The sequence below is a fragment of the Lepidothrix coronata genome, unplaced genomic scaffold (assembly GCF_001604755.1).
Source record: "Lepidothrix coronata isolate B3197 unplaced genomic scaffold, Lepidothrix_coronata-1.0 Scaffold115, whole genome shotgun sequence".
Taxonomy (NCBI): Eukaryota; Metazoa; Chordata; class Aves; order Passeriformes; family Pipridae; genus Lepidothrix; species Lepidothrix coronata.
The window spans coordinates 250,259-273,134 of record NW_016690295.1 but is presented as its reverse complement, the minus strand read 5'-3'; the positions used below and the strand labels follow the sequence as shown (position 1 = coordinate 273,134).

Sequence of the window (22,876 nt, the reverse complement as noted above, 5' to 3'; positions counted from 1 at the left end):
CTTCTGTACTGCTAACAGTTTAATTGCACAGGTTTTCAGCTCTACTTAAATGTGGAGATTTTGAGGAGCTGGAGTTTTTTTGAGAGGTACGCACACAAAACAATGTAACCATATTCCTTGACAGTTCATTAGTTTAATGCTTCCACAAGAGGCAAAAGATAAACATCATTTAACCCAGGCACAGAAAGAAGAAAGCAGTTTTTACAGACACCTTTTCAGACTTGCATTTTAACTAGGCAAAGAGAACAGAAAGGTTTAGCCACATAAGAACAATGATATGAGGAGATAAGGTGACTATGGGGTGAGAAAAAAAATTATTATCCCATAGCAGAGCAAATGCCTGAAGTTTGCTAAAGTAACAGAACGGAAAAGAATCACTAGAAATCGTTCAGGTAGATAGGCTGTAAACATCAAATAACCATAATTAACCATTTCAGGTGAAGGTATAAAATGCTCTGAGCCAACAGATTTAAGGAAGTCTTGAATAATGTTTGAACCTTACCCCCAGTGCAAATAAGAGAAAACAGGATATTCTTCCAATCTGAAGCCACATTTACCCCATTCCCCACCCACAGTGATGTTCTTTCAGTCCCTTTCAGTGTGAGTCAAACGGGCTGTGTTGTAACCAGGTTTGACCCTCAGCACTGCTGGGAGGAGTGAGCCACTGCCCTGTCGTGCCTTTGAGCCAGTGTGGACAGCAGTGACTCACACTGGATCTCCCTTTCATTCCAGCCACAGCTGAGACCACGAGGTTATTGGGAGCAGCCTCCCATTAGCACAAAAGTGCAACTTTATAAAAAGAAAAGGCGGCAAAGATGAAGAACTGAACTTTGGAATTAATAACTTCTGCCTAATTAAAAGATGACCAAAAGAGATGCAGTAGTGGAAGCTTGAAAGGATGTTGCTTTGTTTCCCCAAATATAATACTATTAGCCCAGTATATCCTTAAAAGCAGCACACAAGGAAGCACAGAAAGCAGAACTTGTGGTCGTGACCACTTCCGTGTTATTGTCAAAGTCCCAGTTTCTGTCCATCAACTGAATATTCAAATCCAGTTTTCCTTTTTTTTATTTTTTTTAATAAGAGCTACAGACCTATTAAAACCTGATGTGTTTGAGGTAAGGAAAGCTGAAAAGGTATTAAACATACACAAATTTTGTATAATAGTAAGAAATATGCCAACAAAAGCAACACTGACAGTGATCTTCAGGTAAAACAACCCAAGTAAAGCAATGTTAACCAGATGGAAATACTTAAAACTGAAATTCTTCAACCAGTCGTGTTGCTTATTTAGCCTGGATGCAGATGTTTTTCCCAAGTAAATTATGTTATGTTGATAAAAATTTATTAGGAAGTTGTAGTGATGAAAACAAGATATCTGCATTTTATGCAGCTAAAATGCTTGAACCACGTTTTCAGACTTCATCCTAAGAACCATTACACTCATCAATCCTGAGATTGCATTATATGAGCTGCTAAAGTTTCTAACAGTGAGGCCAACAGGCACTGCTGACTAAGAACTTTGGACCATTTTATTCTCATACAGTTGAGCAGCATTACATGGTTGCACTTGATTTTTAGGTGTACAAGGAATAGAAAATCTGGCACTAGTTGTACACTGCAGACATCAGGCACTGAAGAGCCTAAGTCAAGTCTCCCACCACCTGTGTGCAGCCCTGTTTTTGGATGAAGAACACGTGCAATCGCTGCAGGTCCCTGTGCATGACAGTGGCTGCCTGTGATGGTGGCTGGAGGGCCAGAACTCTGCTCCTGTGTCTTGATCTCCCTCAGAGCAGCCTTATTTCCAGGCTGCTTCCTAACAGTCTTTAGGTTTCTCTTTCTCTCATGGGGCTCTTGCAGGGCTGCACAGCTATCGGAGGTGATAAGGAACTCCTCCTTCCCTTTAGTGCCACTTCCCTGCAATCACCGTTCAGGACAGCAGGTACATAAAAAAAGTGTCCCAAGGTCCTGCCTTAGGGCCTGCAGGCCTTTGAATTGAGCAGTGCAAGGTTGGACTCACAGGACCCACTGCTGCCCCTGGCCTCGAGTCTGTTTTGCTGTGGAACTACGTGCAGCTTCTACAATACACAGATGCCATCATGTTATTACCTTCAGTCCTTTCTGAATGAGTAGTACTGTGTCTTAAGGATGATCAAATAGAAACGAGATTAAAAGTGATAAATATTCCAGTAGCTGTATTTTACTAACTGCTCCATCACAAATAAATAGTTTAACATGACATGATTTGAAACGACAGATTTCAAGTGGAATAACTTCTGTATAAATAGACAGCTTGACTTCCCATTCAGCTCTGATCGACTAAAATACAGACTAAAACAAATGTGTAAAAATATGTCAGAAGTAGGACCAGAACCCAGGTCTGGCGTTTCTACCACTGATTCATAAGAACACTTCCTTTTTTCAAGTAAAAAATTTCCCTTTACATGCAACCAAAATTATCTGCATAAGTAATTTGAACTGGCATATCCACATATTCCCATTACAAAGCAATAAAAAAAGTGTTTCAACTTTCAAGGCAAAATTTGTCATGATATAATTAGGCTCATTACAGTGTACAATAGTGATTTTGACACCATGTTTTGTACTTGCTAGATTAAAAAGCATTCATCTGTTGTTCTTCACTGACATCCTACATAACAGGAAGTAATTAATTAGTCACCGAACAAGATTACCCGATTTTGGTTTTCCTTGTTTTCCAATATAACTGCTGAAACATTAAGTTAAAAACTGTGTCAGAACACTGTCCAGAACGAAAGGGTAGCCTTAAAATTATGCACCCCCATACAAACTGTTAATGAATAAAGGGTTAAACTTAGGAGTGCTAAATGCCATGATTGGCTTGCAGGACAAAGCCAGGTGTGTGTGTACTGTCAGCATCTCTGGCATCCTCAGGTGCATGTCACAGGTGCACTATGGATGTTCTCTCTTGTTTCCCAAGCTACAATGCAGGGCACAGTTAAGACAGTATGAAACAAATATTACATGATTCTAAGTTTGCATTTAATATTTACAGCAATTTTAAAAAGCCTAATGTTCCTGGAAATTGAAATCTTTGCAATGAGAATAATGCAGGAAAAGAAGGCAGCAAACGCTGTTTACCTTCCACAGATACTCTCTTTTTTCTCTGTACTGCTCAGTTCTGTCCTGGTAGCATCAAAGACAGATGATTTGATGTTAATTAGCATCTTATCCTGCGTAGGGGTGAAATGTTCTGGTTTCTCTGAGTTCATAGCTACTTTGACAGAGTAGAAATCTCTTCTGTTCTCATGGCATCTGACAGGAAACTGAGTTCATTGCACAGTGTCTCGTACCTGAAGGCCATCCGGATCTGTGCAACATTTGTCTTTCGAATGTCATTTCCCTCAGGCCCTTCTTTACAATAATTCACCCCTAAGAACTTCTGTTTTTCCTGTGAACGGGATTAAATGCGAAAAGGAAGAAGTCAGTTCAACTGCTTTGATTTACTGCAGAAATGAGTGTTTATTAGTTGACTGAGTCCAGTACAAGTGAAAAGAGCAGCTTCGACCAGCTGGCCATTGAACTCTACTTCAGAGTCTTAACCAGTTTTGGAGATTTTAAGGCCAAAGTTAATACTTATAATCACTCAGAAGTGCACTCAGTCTGGCTTGCTAAAACCCTCGGTGCTAGTGTTTGGCCTTCGCTGCTACATCTTTCATGTTAGAGGTCAAAAAGAGGCTTAGGTTTCCTCTGTTAGTTAGATGTTGCACAAGAGGAAAATGAGTAGTTGTCACTAAGGGAGTGCTGGAAGAAACAACAGAATATACTTCTGAAACCCCTTCACATAACAGCTCCTCGAGAGAAATGTTCAAAAGTGACAGATGAGACGATGTTCTAAAATAAGTGCTAGAGAAAGCCTTGGCTGTATAGAATTTTAAAGCCAAAAGGGGATTTAATCTAATCTGACTGCCTATCTAAACTGGAATGTTTTCTGTAGTTCTCTTTTCTGAGCAAAAATACATCTTGCTTATGACAGGCAGTTTGTTTTTACTTAATGCAAGATATGATGTATAAAATTACTGGCAATGGGATATCACCCAAATAATTAAAAGTTTGGAACTGGAGACAGAACTGAGTTTAAACAGGCATCTGGTCTCTCTACATGTTTTGAGAATTCCAAAACAAAGCTAAAGGGGAAAAGTAACACTAATACTTTACATGTAAGGAAGACTGCATAGCAGATAGTCCGTGAATATTTCTGGAAAAGAGGACAGGGATGTGCATAAATACACCACAGAAGCACCTGCTATTCAGTGTTCAGACTGCTGACTGCTCAGTTCCAACTTGTCCTAACGTTCCCAAAAGGGATTTTCCAGCCATAATTACCTTATCTGACAAGCCACTCTGTAGGACGCTGTTTCTGGCTATCTCACACAAGTCACAGGTACTCAGTTTCCACACCTGGGCTGCAATGGCATATTCTTCCATGAGAGCTTCCTGTAGCACCAAAATACATTTAAATTACATGTAAATAAGAAATAAATGGGGATATGTACTCATTACTAATTAAGGAATTTATACATGCTCTTTAGACAGCTGTGAAAAATTAGAAGTTTAAAACTTTAAAATCACAATTACTATGAACATAACTGTTTATTTCAAGTTTCCCAAGGACTTCTGTTAAAGAATTAATAGGCACGGGGGATCCAGTTGTCCTAGTCTAAGAAATTACAGCCTGCAGTCCAGATCCTTAGAGGCATTTATTAGGCAATTCCAGAGGAGATCCCAGGGTATATAAACACCTTGGAGGACCTAAATCTTCACTGAATATGCACATGGACAGGTAGCAGGGCAGTGTCTCGCTCTGGCCCTTCCACACCAGGTGTGGCTCTCGGGGGCTGTCCTAGCTGAGGCCCTTCCACACTGGTGTGACTGGGCTGGTGCTGTGGGACATCCACACGGAGTCTTTTCCAGCAGAGACAGGTCCCAGGCCAGGAGCCAGCCCGGGTACAGCACACCAGAGCTCAGCCTGTCCTCGGGACACAGTGGCTGTGGCACAGCACGACTCCAGTCGGTGCCAAGCACAAAACGAGGCCATCAGAACCAGTGACCGGGCACTTCTGTCCTGCCAGGCCACCCAAGGGCAAGAATCTGTTCCAGTTCAGTGAGCAAACAGCTCATATGTCATCTTGAGATTCCACATCATGTTTCTGTAATGTACTTCCCCAGATTTATTAGTAAGGAAACTGGACTTTCCTGGCACTCTAGAGGCTTGTTTATGAAGGCTCAAACCTCCCTTCAGCCTCATCCTTCATTCTATACTTCAACAGCCAACACTGGAGAGGCAAGAGTACAAAAGAAACATAATTAGGAAATCAGACATTTCCCTCTGAAGCCTAACACTGCCTGAAAATGAGGAAGAGGAATGAATGAAGTGACTGAAACACATGACACTGTGTTTCAGTCTAAGTGTAAGCATAGATACAAAAGAGCTTCCAGGTCATTCCGGACCTGTGGTACTGTTGCCAAATTCACAGCCAATGCTTTTTTACAACTCTTACCTTTGTGTAATGAAACTGCATCGGGTCATCTGTGGAGAGAGAGACATGCAGTCCCTTATGGAGAAATTCCCTTAGTGGGTTTTTGGAGTACTCCAGGAATAGGCTGTTGTTACTAAGTGGAGACATGGCAATGGGTATTTGTGCAAGATAATAAAGGTACTGGAGGACAGGACTCTGCAAAATAACACAGTTGGCATTTAATGGTGCTATGGGATAATGAAAAAAAGAAGGATTTCCTTTGGATAAAATGGAAACAGCACTACAGAGGGAGGACTAAGATAAAAAAAGTTGACATTTAACCCTGACTTCTCTAGAAAATACTTAAAAGTCTGAATTTTAAATGTTACTGATATTTTTAAAAATAATTTACATTCTTCAATATATGTCACCTTTTTAAAAACAAGGTGATGTAATACTACTGTCGATTAGTAAGTGTATATAACTATTATATTATATTGGCACTGCATTTGATACTAACTGTATGCCTTCCCCCAAAACCTGAAATTCATGCACAACAGATGTACAGGAACTGCTAAGCAATTTGTTATTTTCAAAGCTGCAGTCCAGTAGGTCAGTTTTAGGAGCAAAAGAAGTTTTAATTAATTAGAAGGCATGTGTTGCTGTTGTACGTAATATAAATGATCTGTGATTGCCTCATCTTTATTATTATTTTGCCTTAACCAACCTAGGAACCTAAAAAGTGCCTTTATGAATGTTATTATTTGTAGTATCTGCTATGCCAGCTTATTGCACCGGGTCAAACAGGAGAGAGTGAAGAGGACAATGCTTTGGTCACACACAGTCTTAGTACTACTTAATTTTAGGAATTACTAGTTCTGAGCATAGTATCAGACATGATTTTAGGCCAACTTTTTCTTTGTTCTTGTATATGTTGAAAAATATGAAGATTTTTCCAGCATTAACCAAAAAAAAAATCCAACTTATAAGGGAACTCTTTCTAAAAGATTACAGTAAATTCAGTGCAAGTCTGCCACCCACTGACCAATTATTTTAATTATGAAACAGTGCCCTGCAGATGAATTGAGTGATGGTTTTTATTAACTACTGTGCCAGGAATTATAACGTTTGTTCTGTCATAACAGTCGAGTTCTGTCTAAAATACTGCTGTGTTGTTCAGCTATGTTAAATTTCTTGATCAAAATAATCAAACCCAAATGAACCCTGAAGTACAGAAATGCCAGTCAGGCAATATGACCTTTGTCCCTGTACAGAAAAAACCAGTGCTTTCCTTAAGCTCTTCTGGGACCTAAACCAGGGAGTAGTAAGAAGTCTAAGCAAGTCTTGAATTTTTTCTATGTAATTTTAGCTCTGCTTGGAGTAACCAAAAACAGGTGCTGCCAAGTCTTTGACATATCTGAACAGTTGATCTTCCCTGTAAAGACATAGCTCTAAAATACATGCTCAGGAAAAGCTCTCTTTTTGTAGCTTAAGAAATAGGAAGTTCAGTTGAGCTTATTAATTTCATTGAATCATGAAATAGTTTGGTTTAGAAGGAACCTTAGACATCATTTATTTCCAGCACCCCTGCTGTGGGCAGGGACAGCTTTCACTAGACCAGGTTTCTCGAAGCCCCATCCAGTCTGGCCTTGAACACTTCCAGGGATGGGGCATCCACAGCTTCTCTGGGCAACCTGTTCCAGTGCCTCACCATCCTCACAGTGAGGAATTTCTTCCCAATATCTAATCTAACCCTGCCCTCTTTCAATTATTCCTTATCTATCACTCCCTACCTTGTGAAAAGCCCCTCTCCAGCTCTCTCAAAGCCCCTTTAGGTACTGGAAGGTGCTACATGGTCTCCACAGAGCCTTCACTTCTGCAAGCTGAACAACCCCAACTCTCTCAGCCTTTCCTCACAGGAGAGATGCTCCAGTCCTCTGAACATCTTCATGGCCTCCTCTGGACTCTCTCCAACAGATCCAATGTGTTCTTGTGTTGGGGTCCCCAGAGCCCCCAGCACTATTGCAGGTGGAGTTTTTGACCAAACTGAAGAGTTACTTGTGCCTTGCTAAGAAAGTTAATTAATGAGGCAGCCCAATAACTAACGTGGGCTGCCCAGATAAAGTCAGTTTGGTGGCTGCTGTTTGAACCAGTGACTGATATCTAAGCACACAGTGATTAGTTTAGGTGAGCAACCAAACAATACCTTCTTCAAGAGCAACCCGTGGGAGATGTTGTCTGCAGTCAGGAAGGCTGACACAAGGTGTGTGATAGACCCAGCTTCTCCACAGTGAGGGCGAAACAGGAAAGTGCACATGCCTCTTTCCCTGAGGAGATTAAAAGCAAGTTCCACTCACAAAAGTGCACTGTTCTTTATCTATTTGGTGTATAATTGTCATTAATGTGGTAACTTAAAAGAAGAAAATTAAAAGTTACACATTCTCATAGTTGGACGTGACATCTAATCAGGCCTACCTGTGGGCTGCTGTCTAAAGGGGCCCCTTCCACCACCTGACATATTTGTGTCTTCCTCCTTCTTTCCTGCCCCAGTTACACCTCATTTAGCAATTGTCTGGCTACTGGGTGAACAGTTACTGAACAGAATTCAGTTGAGGGAACTGACAGATGGAAAACTAAGTGAAGCCATGCAAACTGTGGCCGCAAAATTCCTCATTCAAAATGAGGGAAGAAGTGAAAGCACATTGCCAAGAGTTACCTAACACTACATAGTGTGAAGAGAACCTGCCATCTCACCAGGTTAAGTGTAGCATAAAACCACACCCTGAGAAGCAGAGATGACCCAGGAGTGTTAAGTATTACGCTAGTTTTAATTTCTAGAATTATGTTATCATCTATACTAAAAGCAATGTTGGGGTTTAGGTTTTAATGGACCCTGTTATTCAGTGTAGACAAATGTCCCATAAGTATTTGGAGATGTTCAAAACAAAGAATTTCAACAAGGAGTGCTAGAGTATAAGGCAATTCTAGGACAGATGTTTAGTAACATTTCTCCTGAAAATAGATGTGAGGATGTAATTAATCCATCCTCACTAATACCACCAAAAGTATACAACAGTCTTGTCATGGACTGGCTGTCTGGACTCAAATACTCAGTATGTTTAACAGGGTGAACAGTTTTACTGACTCATTGATGAATTGTGTCATTACCTCACCTAGTAAAGAATATTTAATGATTATCTGGGGGGATTTTAAAACAGTAGTTGAAATGACCTTGAGGTAAAAAAGAAATGTGTAAGTTCTGACAGAATCTGTCTTTGGAATAGAAAAAGCATGTAGACTACAGAGAATGTGAAAGAAGAGAAAGGGATGACTTAGTTATCTAAGTCATGTCTTAGTGTGTCCGTTCCATCACAGAATTAAAACTAACAACCAGGCCTGTTTGTTGCACATAAAAGGTAATGTAAGGTGGGCGTTCTTATTATGAGTGTGGATCAAATAGGACGATAGAGAAAGAAATGCTTGAAGTAGCAGTGGGAGAGAAAAACTAACATTTTGAATGTTAATTTGGATGAAATGTTAAAATGACAAATCTATGCACCTTTTGTGAGAAAATCCCCAAACGTTTTACAAATAATAATGAAGCAAATCCTTGCAAGGTAAGTGATGGCACCGTCATATCAATGGACAACCTCACTGAGCCTCAGTTGGAATCAGTTGTGCAGATCACTCAGTGAGTCAGCTGCAAATTTAGCAACATAACCTCACACTGAATTTCAGGCTTTACTGAGCCTGATGCCAAAACCTACTTTGACAGTCTGACCTCACAGTCAGTAGCGTAACTCCCTGCATTACTTGCCCAGACACTGGGCTCAGAGGTAGTAAAACTGAGTGACTCAACAAGCATGCTAAAATAAGTTAGCTAGAGGTGCAGTTTATAATTGTGTCCTACTTTATCTGATAGCAGCAGCCCTTAAACCAGTATTTCACAACAGAATTTAAATTACTCTTAAATTACCAGGAAGCTACCAAGAGGCAGGTACATTATATTTGGAAATCCACTGTGAAACCAAGCAAAGATCAGTAAGTCAGCTTTGTGGGGTTTCTTCTTTTGTTTTGCTTGATATATTCAGCTTTAAGGAATTAAAAAAACCCACAAAAATACACACAAATATCAAACCAAGATATTAATCTGATGACTTTACAATTTCTGAGTATTTCATTTGAATTAATTTTGTAGTTAGTATTTTCAAAATAACTCACGTACTCCTCTTGGACTCTCTAAAATAATTCAAAATAACTCTTGCTTCAGAAGATATGTAATCTAGACATGTAGTTAGAGACCAAGATACTGATTTTCTGAAAGCTTGCAAAAGAGAAAAATGACTACTTACCTCCTAAGGTTGTTTAGCAACATGATGTTCACATACATATAATACAAATAATAGCTATATGGGGGATTCTTCTCACTGGTCCAGAGGTCAGGGTTAAGGCTCTTGTCAGAGAACATATGGCCACTGTGTTTGGATTCATCATCAACACTGTCAAAGCCAGTCACCTGGTGGGAGGAGAGAGTCACAGAAATCAGGGTTTTCAAAAAGCAAATTTGAAATGTCACTCTTGTTTCAGGACTTGCTTGAACAAAGCCTCCACTCCCTCTTCCTTCATCTCCCTCCTGTGCCAGCAGCCCTGCTGCCCTGCCCTCCTACCATGCCATGGAGAGAGCAGGAATAACATGTTTTCTTGAAAGAAGTTTCACCATTTTTTAGTTCTGAGACAAACAGGAAGCCCCGGTGCACAAAAGCCTTCAGGCTCCTGTGGGGGCTTTACAGGGCTGTAGGACTCCCTCAGATCCAGACAATAATCCTTTGAACTCATCTGCTTTGTTATTTGATAAGCAGCTGAAGGCCAGAGGGTCCCAGGAAACCTCAGAGTTCTGATCTGGGGCACACTCAGACATGTCTCTCTTAACCTCGTCCCAACAGCGACATCCCCACCTCCCTCCTGAGTTCCACCAGGATCTACACAATGCCTCCTTTCAGCTGCCTCCCTTTTGGAGGCCAGTCCCAGAGGAAAGCTCCAAGTACACATCCTGGACTGAGATGCAGGAGAGCATGCAAACATTTTTGGTCATGGCTGAAAGAACAAATAAATAGCTGTTGAGCTGTTTCACAAGAAACAAACAGCAACTATTTCACAACAGGACCTCACTCAGACTTCTATTAAATTACAAGCAATACAGTAATCTAATAATACAAGCAATCCATGCAGAAGGAAACGTGTTTAGTGTTTGGGAACAGCTGTGGATGAAAAAAGAATTATGAGTAGAAGAGGATCCATTTCATATAAGACAGGAAACCCAAACATACTTACATATTTAAGGAATAGGTGCAATTCTTTGTGGTCTTTGGGATTGATTGTTGCTTCAAACAAAGGTAAAAAGATGTTCTCCAACATCTTCCCAAAACTAGGCAGAATATTTTTAGACCTAAATATGTCACTGAAGGGGAAAAAATAGACATATTTTTTAATTAGCTTGCATTTTCCTCCACTTTCATATTTTCTGTTTTTTGTGTATATTCTACAGCTTCAGTTCCACCAGGACTGAGAAACTCAAAGTTTATGTCGGGGCAGGGATTGTCTTTGTGCTCTTTTTCCTGCACTGCCTGGCACTCTGCTTCATCCAGGCTCTGCTGAAGCTCTCGAGTGCTCCAAAAATAGAGGCAGTATGCAGGGGTAGATGGTGTCTAACAACAACCTGCTGTCTTGGTGACCCTTTCCCTTACAGCAACCCAAATACTAATGGGAGATAAGGAATTACCTCCCATGAAAGCTGCTGTTTTCTGGGGCTGTAACTACTCCATATGAAAGCAGAATGTTCTGCTGTAGTGAGCCCCTCAGAAAAGAGGGACAGTAGTTCTGTGAGCCCTTAAGGGCATGACTTACTCCAAGTGCCGACTGCACTGTGTATGCAAGGAATTGCTATGTAAGAAATTAAAGGAGAGAAACCTTCTCCCCAGTGAGAAACACACTCTGGGGGATATATGTGACTGTGACAGCTCTGTCTCCACTCATATTCCAACTGTGCCATTTCCAAACATGAAGCTCAGCTGTTAAGGCTGACAAGATTATCAGGGGAGACTGTATTACAATACACAGTATTGGAAACAATGAAATCTCAAAGGATGCTTAAAAACTAAGAAAAACTGATACTGATTTAAGCTTGCAAATCATCAGTCTGGGTTGTGTTTCCAAGTTCACTGTCATTTAGTCACTGATCTTGGCGGTAACAATTTTACAGAGCATTTTCTACTCCTTCATGGAATTGATTTATGGAGTTGATTTATCTCATTAGTAAACTATATTTTAACTTGCCTTTGAATGCAGCTTGATTTGACCCAGTTGTAAGTTTTGGTTTCAGTGTCTTCAGACTTACAAATAATACACAGTAGTTTCAAGTAGCTTCATAAAGAGTAGATTCAAACCCCATCTCCTCTATTCCACCCCCAGACTGTCAGGAAAACTGCACCAACGGCCAAAAATAAATTCCCCAAGCTATTGCTTACAAATAGAACTCCAGGACAGCTAATGAACCATCTAAATATTATCAGAAATAAAGTCATTGGTATGATTTCAAACTATGAAAATTACCAAGAGCTCCTGATTACTTACTAGATTCTGGGAACCTGAATTATCCAGCGCATATTAGGGGAATAAACTTTATGCTTAATGAACCATTTTGCCAAGTTCAGCCATTCATCTGGAGACCGTCCATAAATGGATAAGCGGGGTTCTGTATACTGGTACTTACTTTCTTCTAGTTCACGGGCTACTTCCTAGTAAGTAATAAATATATTTGCTTTAATATGGATACTGAAGATCATTTACAGCTAGTAATAGATTTATCACTGTATTTTCCTCAGACCAGACATAATTGTATTGACACCCTTTAAAAATAAAGGGAATCTCATGTCTACTAATCTACTATTCTATTTTAGGCATCTTAATAATCTACCATCAAGCTATCTCATGTCATTTGAGTATAACCGTATATATAACTGAGTATAACTAACATCTAGATTTAGAGGACAATATTCTTGTGCAGTTATTACTAACACTCTTGTCAGGCCTATGTTTAAAGTTGGTAAATCAGAGTTACACTATTTAAACTGCAGTAAATGTCTACGTAAAATATGCAGACCAATTGAGAATCTGACCCAGAATCCATGGTAGTAAGCAATTTTAAGGAAATTCATTTTAGACAAGTACTTCTATGCATTTAAGAAGAGGTGACACTACATCACAAAAACTACTGATTCTGAGAAATTAATTTGAAGCCTGTTGCAGGCATGTGCAGATAGAGATTTCTGCAGAGGCACTTCCCTAGCTCCTCCTTTCCCAGCAGCTACCACTAACCAACTACATCCTAACAAAATATTAAGCCAGTGATTTGACCCTCGGCCACTCTCCATTGGTTTGAAACTGCCCACAGCTCTGCTCTGAGCTCATACACAGCTTATGTGCATGTTCTAACTCATCAAATTATTCAGAAAGCAGCAGGGGCTGACTTAGCAGAGGTCTTTCTCTGAGGAATTGCTGGAGCGAGACCGGTACTTGGAATCACTTAACCACAGTGTTACCTCTAGACACAAATGTCATCACAAATCTATTCCAAACCTTCATTTCTCTACAACTGGAAAAGCTTGAAACTTATTTACCTTGACCATACGAGCAAAATATTCACCACCAATATAGTTCTCAGTTTTCAAATACAAGTCCCTCAGCTCACTGGCACCAACTGGATTGTACTTGGAATTGAATTTGTCAAATCGATGAAATGTTTGACGACCCTGGAGGAGGAAAAAACCCAAGTAACCATGGTTTTAAGAACACACAATAGTTTATAAATTAAATTGCCTAGCAATAAAAGGCACAAAAAGAAAAAGCCTGTGCAAACTTCCTTCAGACATGCAATGTAGTCAAATTCTGATTTAATAAGTTATCAGGCAAAAACTGTAGAAACTAGAGTTTCACACTTGGAAAACATCTCTTTTTCTCATTTATTTTGTCATTTTACTAGACTTACTGCATGGACATCTAAAGAGTCCACAGTGAGGTCATAGGGGTCCATGTGAAGGCTTTCAAAGACTTGCTTTAAAGTCATCTTCCTGCCTTTTTTCTCTGCAACAATCCTGTCGGGCTCCGTTTGATAGGTGTGCTTAATAAACCTCAGTAAGTGCTTCTGGTTCATGCAAGCAGCAGCGTGGATATGAGTATCAACCTGAAATCAAAAGGTTATTCATGCTTATCATCCACAAACTTCAGTCAGCAAAGTATCCATGTCAGTGACAACAGCGACTAAAGCCTTCTAAAATATTCCTTAAGTAATAAATGGATTCTTGCCTAAGCAAATCAAAATGTTTCAGAACCCTGAGGTTTTGATTTGGGGGGAATTATTCAATAAGCAGAACTATAAGTAAAGTAGCCCTAAGAAAATTTCAATGAGATACATTCTAAGACCCTGGGTTCAGATTAAATTGGATACTTCCTTAAAGGACACCCTGATCCTTTAGTATCCCTTTTTTTCATTCATGAATCAACAAAGTCTTTCTAGTTATAGACTGCAATTATAACTATCCTTTCTCACTGAAAGGACCTGGAGTTCTTGGCCATTTCCAAAAGCACAGTTCATATTTGTATTTCAACCATATGAAGTATCTTAGGTCACCAGAACCAAAGAAGATATGCATGAGAGATTTCTGTCACTATTTTTTCCATGTTTAATTATAATACAGCAACTCATAATGCTGATTTATTTTTCAGATCTCTTCTCTTTTCTTAGATCTCCTCACACACTAAGGGAAGTGCATATTCTAACTAAAGACCAGAATATAAACTTAATCCTAATCACTTAATTGTTTATCACTGCCTAATTCAAATATACCAGACACATTAAAGCCAAATGAACAAGCAAGAAACAATTTGCTATCTCAAAGTACAGAACATAAAGTACATTACTAATGCACAATAAATAATACTGTGTCTAAAACAGTAAAAAAAAAAAAAAAGCTATGCTTAACATATCACACTCCTCAGAGTACATGTATAGATATTTGAGCCCAAGTGCATTTTATACATGTGTTTATTCAGGTTAATAAACATTTTCTGGTTTAGCTTTTTGTTTACTATAAACTATTCCTGGATCAGTGAAATACTGTTAGACTTGGTCAACTTGTATGGGAGAGTGAAATAACAGTTAAGAGATGCCCCACAAGCTCTAAACATTCAGGAAAAGCAAGTCACAAGCACAGAACACAGGTGTAGGGAACCTGAGTAAGTGTAGTTTATTTAATTTCAGAATGCCCTGGCCTCAGCAGTGGCTCAGCTACTGGAATTAATGAGTCTTGAAAAAAAGCCAGAACAAAACACAACACAACACTTCCTCTTTATTTAAATCCACATGAATTCGCTGCTGTCAGGAGAGGAAGGAGGGAAAGCAAGGACGGGTTTTGTTTCTTTTGTTTGCCTGTATGCAAGGATCACATGACACGGTAGTAGCTGCACTGCTTTTAAAATCCTGTTTCCCCTTGAGAAATCATTCTCTGTGCCTCTGCCAGTCAGTGAGCTCCTGTGACACCTTCTCCACTCACCACAAACACATCACATGCAGCCCTCCAGCTCAGCTAACCAGGTTTATTCTGAGAACCGAGATCTTCCTTTGTTGTTTTTTTAACTCCCCCTTCTCCCTAAACATGTATATATCCCAAAAGTTAAGAGACCTTTCTGAATCTCCTTCATGCTTTTTTTCCAGAGAATATGCAGCTACCTTTAGCTACCTTTTCTTATTGCCCAGTATATTTTGACCTTTAAGTAAGCAGCAACTCCAGTAACAAAGAGTCGTAAGACTCAAGTCAAAAGTCATAAAAGTATCACAAAGCTTTTTGACTTCATTGTTTTTTAGGAGCAATGCAACTTTTTGGAAGGTTTCAATGACTTGAGCTTTGAGCTACCCAAGCACATAGGAAGTTACTGTTTATGCTCTTGTGTATTTTCACCATTCAGGGTGCAATCCTAGCTAAATGAAGTATCTGAACATGGAATCCTCAGACATAGCATAGATGGGCTGATTTGGTGAGGGATATTGTCATTATTGTTGTTGTTATTTGAAATGTTACCATGCTAAGAGATTGTTACTAATTTCATTGTTATTTATTATGAAAGGCTTCTTCTAAAAGAATTTGAATGCCCTGAGTTCATATAAGGGTGACAAATGCCCCCTTTGCCTCTTCCCTCTCCCCAGAAAAGACAAAATCAGTCCCATTTTAAGCTGTTGCTATTTCGTTCTTCATACACCACATGAAGTAAGCTGAAGCTTTTCTGGGCCATGAGTAACAAGCCCCTGCCACAAGGCCTACTTGCTTCTATTTGCAAACATTCTGCTTGCATTTTCAAATTTGCTACAGTGCCACTCCAGCCCAGTTTCTCCTTAGTGGAAAAAAACAGGGCTGCATGCCCTTAGCCAGATTTCCTGTTGCATTTCTTATTCTCCCATCCCCCCAGGACAAAACCTTTCACTCAAGGTCACATTAATCTTCAATGAAAGGAAAAACAGAATGACCAACAGAAGCCTGTCTTGGAACACAACATTATGTCTTCAGTGAACTCATCGGTTTAAAAAATGAAAACCATTGTTAACATAAAGGTTTAATTCTTTTAATTCCATCATTCAAGCAGTGGTGGACATCAGTTTTCTTGCAATTAAAGGCTGGTAGAATTCCCTTCACTCAGCAGTTCTCCATGTAATAAAGACAAACCTTCTTCCTCTGCACCTTTCAGTTCAGACTGAGAAGGGGCCACCTTCCTTTCCTTATTGACCTGCCCACCCCTGCACTTCTGTCTGCAGGCTTTGGGCTCAAATGCACACACTTCTCAGTCAAGGTGGCTACATCTGTGTAGACTTACAGCTTGAAAGAGTTCCCACTGCCCTCCAAATCATGTCTCACCAGCACCAACTTCCATAAACCACTCTGCCTCCTCCCTTATATCTTCCCACATTCCTTCCACTGTCTCTCAGATCTCCACAAAACATCCATCTTGTATCTATTTGTGGATGCTTATCTGTGCATATCAGACACAGTGTTGCCCTAAATTAGGCACATGAGCTAGATTCACACTGAGAAGTGGTAAGTACAGCAAAAAGAAATGCCGAGGCCGCCCCAGTGTAATGCCACTGAACTTGCCCGGTGTGTAGGTCAGTTGTACCCACAGCTGCAGCTACTGTGTTTGCTAAACACATACACTTGAACTTGGAAATACTTCCAGCCCAGGAGCTCTGGGCTGCATGGATTTGGCACTGAATCCTCTGCAGGCTTTACTTCAGTGCTGGATTGAAAGGAAATCATTCCACATCCCACTGCTAGATTCCCTGCTCACCAATACATCCAGTACTGCCTTAGCTCTTCAGGTAAGATGGCAACAGCTTTATACAACATACTCGATTCTCTCCTTGCAGTTCTGTAACAGGCATGACAGAAGCACAAAATACTCTGCCCTAGGGTAGAGCAGGAATGCTCCTGGCAGCAGAAATAGTCCCTAGAGCTCATGAGCTTGCCTAATTCATAATTATGGCATCCAGAGCAACCCAGAAACCAGAAGAGATGAGAATCTCTGTGCCTCCAGCTTCTTGTTTGGCTGTGCTTGCAAAACATGGAATCAACCCCCAGAGTGTTTGTATTCACATAAGTACAAAAATACACTGCTGTGAAGAGAAACAAATCTCTTTTTCTGTTACGTTGACTACTAAAAGAAGGGATAAAGGAAAAGCTTTCTTGATAGTCTCTACAGAAATTCTGCATTATAACAATTGATGCCTTTACACCTGATCATAGTTTGTGCTCACTTGCAAGACTGAGGGTGGACACAGGGATTTCTCTCAGCATCTATTCAAGACAGGAGGGCAGAAGTAGCATTCCCAGTGCTTTGAAAGCACAACATACAGCTCTGCTGCCAGTTAACAGTGGCAAGGCACCACCACATGTCATGCTAACCAAGGTGCACAGGGGCATTCTCTTTGGATCTCATGCTAACCCATAAGTCTTCCCATTCCCTGTCACTTTGGTTGATATGATGAAACTGAATTTCAGCACCCAAGTCAGTAAGTAGGTACTGAGGAAAAAAGAAAAATTTTAAAAAAAAGAAAAAGAAAAAAAAAGCTAACAGAATGAATCAAAGTTCAGGGAAGTTAAGGTATAGATTCAATGTTCATTCATGAAGCTTGTAATCATATATTTAAAAAGCAGACATCTATTAATTTAATTCAGTATTTAGTGAGATCTATAGAATTTAGTATTATATAAACCCACTCGAACTTCCTTTCTTACAAGTAACAAGTGGTATTTCAACTCTGTGGTCGTAAAAACCAGCTAGAATTTACTTCCTTCTTGTCTAACCAATAGTTACTTTAAAAAATCAGTTGCAAGAGCCTAAATGCAAACAGTGAGTCACAGCAGCAGCTGGCTATTGCAATACAGCCTTCAGCAGGGCTGGGTGAGACACTCCAGCAGCTGCCTTCTTCCACACCCAGCTCCCCAGCCCCAGCCAAAGCTCTGCTGCCACACAAGGCTGGGCACCTGAGGGAGCCTAGGGGCAGGAGAATGTGATATGCAAGGGTCACTGCTAGGACATATCCCCTCAGGTCTGGTTTGCTGACACACTGAAATAACAGCTACACAGAGAAAGAATATCAGAAGAGGCTTAGGCTGTAATTGTTTCATCTTTAGAAAATTATATTGAAGCTATTTGCAGTGAAGGAAGCCTCCTGCAATTAGCAATATTTTAATAAAACTAAAATAATACTCATGTGTAGGTCCTTTATTTGAAGGTATAGTTCAGCTAAAAAAATTAACTGTCTGCTCTGAATTATCTGAGGCTGTTGGGCACAGAGGTGTTTTGGAAGCCCTGCTCAAAGAAAAACCCTCACCTACTTGCTTTGGAGAGCAAGACACTCTGGTACCTAAAGGTTAAAACCGAGTTCTGAGTTTGTCTGCCATAGAGCTAAACTCTTATTCCTTAATTTCTTCCCTAGTACAGGAGTTATGTGGAGAATGTGTGTTGACTGCACTTTGCTGTGCATCAGCTGGAGGACATGGGAGAGCCCTGCTGATGGCACACTCAAGGGTCTTCTCTAAAGTCAGCACTGTCCTACATAGACAGTTGTCCACCTCCTGTGGGGAGCCAAGTGGAGCCAGCCACACTGCCTTACCACCTGTGGATTCTTGCCTGTCTAGAGAAGTATGTGCATCTCTATTAAAGCGCAATTTTCCAGGTCCATCTTGATCAAAACATATCTTTGGTTGCACTCTGGTAAAGTTCAATACAGAAGATATACACATACACAGGATTTATGAAATAGGTCAACTCACTGGAGGAAAACTCCTATTAAATCTATTAAATCAGGAGAAAAAAAAGGAGGAGGAGGGGGCAGGGAAAAAAAACAGTAACCTTTGGTTGTCATGCCAGCAATTAATCCTGGCCAGCTTTCTACTGTACCTTTCTAAATGCAGTAATACATGTTCACTGACTGACCTTGCCACTGCATTCACAACTGTTCTAATTTTGACATTTTCCACCAGTTACTTTGGCTCTTTTATACAAGCAGACAAGATTTTACCAGGATCTCCACACTAGTGTCTGAGGGGTGTGATAGACAACTTCACCAACCCTTCTGGAAGGTGAAGCTTATTTCTTGCTTTCCTTGTGAGCAGTATGGACTGTCTAGGATAGACTAACAGAGAGACAACGTGAAAACATAGGCCAAGAAGTGTTGCTTTCAAAAGTTTCACTACTGATACTGTTATTAGCGAGGAACCACTTCAGGGAAGTTACAGTTTCAAACATTACTTGGGTTAGCAAGAGATACGGAAAAAAGATTATTTAGGGGCTTACAGGAACTCTGTCTTTCCTGAGTGCTTCAGAAAAATACTACTTGGAAGCTTGCTTCATAAAAATACTTTGAGCAAGATTAACTCTGTGCAGCAAGAATTTTTAAAGCAGTAACTGGCAGTAGAAATGATCTCTGGCAGAGGACAGCAAGCTTGTTCCTGCTCTCTTGAATGTGGGTGTTGCCAGAGGGGAAGGAATGCACATTTTGTGCTTTTGAACAGCATGAATCCATTTGTAGATGGACTTATTTAACAGTATATAATTAAAAAATAATTAAGATATGCCCAGAGACATTGGACAATTGCTTTGAAATCAAAAGCTGAATTTAGCAAGTACAATCCTGTTAATTACAACTTCTCAGCAATCAAACTGATTGTGGGAGTTACCCGACCCACACCTCTGTCCTCTGTGTGTGTCAGTCACCATGTGTTTTATTATTCAAGTCCCTGTCAGCTAGTGAAGTGTTTTATCTGAATGTGGCACAAGGAAGTATCTTGTCCAGGGTTATGTCAATTTAGGAGCTGAGTCTCTGCCACTTGAGCCCTGCTTGAGTGAATTAGCTGACAGATCCTCCCATCCCTACACTTAACAGATGGAAGTGTGCAATGCATTAGAATCTACCTGACAGCTCATCTGCTTCTACCCTTGTGATGGCCACTGGAAGAGCCACCAGGCACTTTTGTTTAGCAGATTTTGTCTTTGACAGTTTGTTATCACAACAGTAACAAGCATTCAGTAGGCAGCAAGCTCACTGAACACTACAGGGAAAAGCCGAGAGGACTTTTTCATGTACTAGCACTAACCAAAACCTAACGAGAAGGATTAGTAAACCCTGAAGCTACAAAATAAGGATTGCCATTTCCACTTGCATATAGAAACAATGCAAAATGGACCTGAAGTGGTTAAAAACACCAGGAACAATTACTGCTTTGTGAAGAAATCTCACCTATCAAACCGAAGCATTATCGCTTCAGTAACTTCCTCTTCACTTCAGGAGAGGGAAGCAAATGAAGCAGTCTAACACTGTTGCTTCCACGCTTTGAAGAGAACACAGCTCCCATGGGTGTGAATATGACAGGAAATTAAATCAGCTCCTTGATTCCCTACCTGTCTCCTAATTACATCCCAGTGTATCTCAGAGGCAGCCAAGACTATGACTCAAATAACAATCTTTTTACTTAATATTTCACAGACTTTCTGTACCAGATACTGGTGGCAGCATGAACCCTCAGTTCAGTTTCTGTGGGAGGCCTTTTGACATGTATTTAAATATCTATTTTCAATATGAAGTGCAATAATTATCTAAAATCTATACAGCTGTTCCTACTACAGTCTGGTAGGATTTACCTACATGAAAGCAGAAAAATGCACTTGACTGTCTTTAAGTGAGTTCATTAAAATTAATTAAATCTCTACGTGGATATTTTTATACATAATCCAAGTGAGCTTCATTTGATTAACTCTGTTTCACTGCTTTAAAGCAATCTACATACAATTAAGCCCCTTTGATTCTGAATAAGTAAACAAATTAGATTAGCATAATCCATTTAACCCATTTACATTCAAGTTAATTTTCTTGGAGTGTTCCCATGTAGAAAAATGTTAATATTCTTAAAATAACTTAATTCTATTGAGTGGTATGCACACACCACTTCATGCATATCATCTACACCTCCCATAAGAAAGGTAAAATTACTGCAACTCCTACTAAAAACAATGTCATGCCTTTAATCCTTTTCACACTTACCTTTCTCACGTTATAAAAGTCTCGATGGGGATTACTCTTTAGTTCTTTAAATTCTGACATTTCATTTAACATCTCATGTAAACTAAATTTAGACTCTAAAAAGTTAAGCCTCCGGTGACAATATGTTTTTCTGCAAAAGAAAACACAAAAATTAACTGTGACTTAAAACTACTTGTATTTTAAGTCGAGAAAGAACACTGAAGTTTTTGCAGTAAAATCCTCAAAATTTATTTGCTTTTTCAATTGAATATGAGAAGCCAAGATAAGATGAGATATACTTTCACTTTTTTATGTCTTAAGAACACATATATTGTGTGGAAATACCTTTTTTTCCCCACAATAATTTCTTGTGCCCTTTTTAGAAAATCATGCTGTTTTGTTCCTGCTTGCCTACTCAGAGCTCTGCCTTCACTTTCATCTTCTGTCATGTTTCTCATTCTATTTTTAACCAATGACACGGTTTTTCTCTTCACCATCTGTCAATTCATATTGACTCTACAATATTTTGGTGGCACTATTAATGTAATAGCCTTCTTTTTCCTGCTTTATTGTTGGCAGTCTCTCCTCAATGGGACACAAATCCCATTATGGTTTTGAAAGTCCGATTCAAGCATGGTCTCACTTTATCCCACACTGATCAAGCCCTGTATGCCCACTGCAGGAAATCTTTGTTGGGTTATATTATTATCCAAGAGACCAGAAGCCCGAGGAGTAGGGGTGAGATTTCATCAATTTACCAGCAGCAAAGATTAAAGAACAGTGGTTCTTGATCTCCAAGCGGCCCCATGTGTGATGGGCATAGCTGAGAGGAGAGCACTTGCTGCAAACAGGGAAACAATACCATAAGAAGAGCTTATGAAACAGGATTACTGGAAAGACCTTTTTCTTTTGGTTTCTGCATATTTATCAGAGAGTGGGAATCAGCCTGCAAAAGCTTACTGTGAAGAAGTGAAAGGACCAGATGATGGCTCCTACATTGCCAAAGGTGCTGAGTATTCTAACTTGTCCTACCAAGGCCCTTCTTACTTATGGCTTCCTGTTAAGACTGTTAACAGTTAACTTAAACCTTAGAAGACAAAAAGAAGGGTCTTCAGCACAACTTTTGTTTTGAGTTTTTCCTCCTTGTCCTTTTATTGTCTCATTATCTGTCCCCTGGAATATAACGCACTGGAACTGGAAATGCATTTATCCATTGCATACTGTATCCAAAGCCTACTCAAGCTAGCACAGATTTGAAGCAGGAGTGCTGATAATGCCAGCAGAAGCACAGGGTTTTGCTCTTGAAAAAGGGCCTAGGGAATGGGACAGGTCTGTTTAGCCCACGTGCTCTGCCACTATCAAAGCACAAGGCAGACAGACGGACACAGGTGTCAGACACAGACTCGAGGGGGAAAGAAGGCATCAGGTGTGACCAACTGTTCACATTGGCAGTGGTGATCTCTTCAAGGCAGAAGGACTCGGAATGCAGTGCTGGCAGAGAGGGCAAACAGCTCAGAACAGTCTGGGTTCCTGATTAGTTCCACCCTAAAATGGATTCTTTTCCTTTCCCAGTGCCAAGGCCATGCTGTTTCCAAGCCCCAGCTGGGAAGTAAGCTTAAAAACTGGATGCACATGCTTTTATTATGCACTGGGCAAGGACACTGCTTTGTCATGAGTGTGTCTGTAGTGACTGTAAGAGACTGGTTTATTTCCAAGAGACTTTTTTAGAGACTTCCCAGGAATTTGATAGTTC

General features: G+C 40.0%; 1 protein-coding gene across 1 annotated transcript in view; it reads right to left on the bottom strand.

Moving 5' to 3' along the window:
* Positions 1-113: 113 nt before the first annotated feature.
* AMPD3 (adenosine monophosphate deaminase 3) overlaps positions 114-22,876 on the bottom strand; it is a 32,102-nt gene continuing 9,339 nt past the window's right edge. Inside the window, exons 6-15 of the mRNA XM_017825006.1 lie at positions 21,145-21,274; positions 13,543-13,737; positions 13,175-13,306; positions 12,129-12,292; positions 10,830-10,956; positions 9,851-10,014; positions 7,705-7,825; positions 5,541-5,714; positions 4,366-4,476; positions 114-3,430 (exon numbers count right to left, since the gene is read on the bottom strand). Of these exons, the coding sequence (XP_017680495.1) occupies positions 3,254-3,430; positions 4,366-4,476; positions 5,541-5,714; positions 7,705-7,825; positions 9,851-10,014; positions 10,830-10,956; positions 12,129-12,292; positions 13,175-13,306; positions 13,543-13,737; positions 21,145-21,274 (1,495 nt within the window). The 3' untranslated portion in view covers positions 114-3,253. The remainder of the gene's footprint in view (positions 3,431-4,365; positions 4,477-5,540; positions 5,715-7,704; positions 7,826-9,850; positions 10,015-10,829; positions 10,957-12,128; positions 12,293-13,174; positions 13,307-13,542; positions 13,738-21,144; positions 21,275-22,876) is intronic.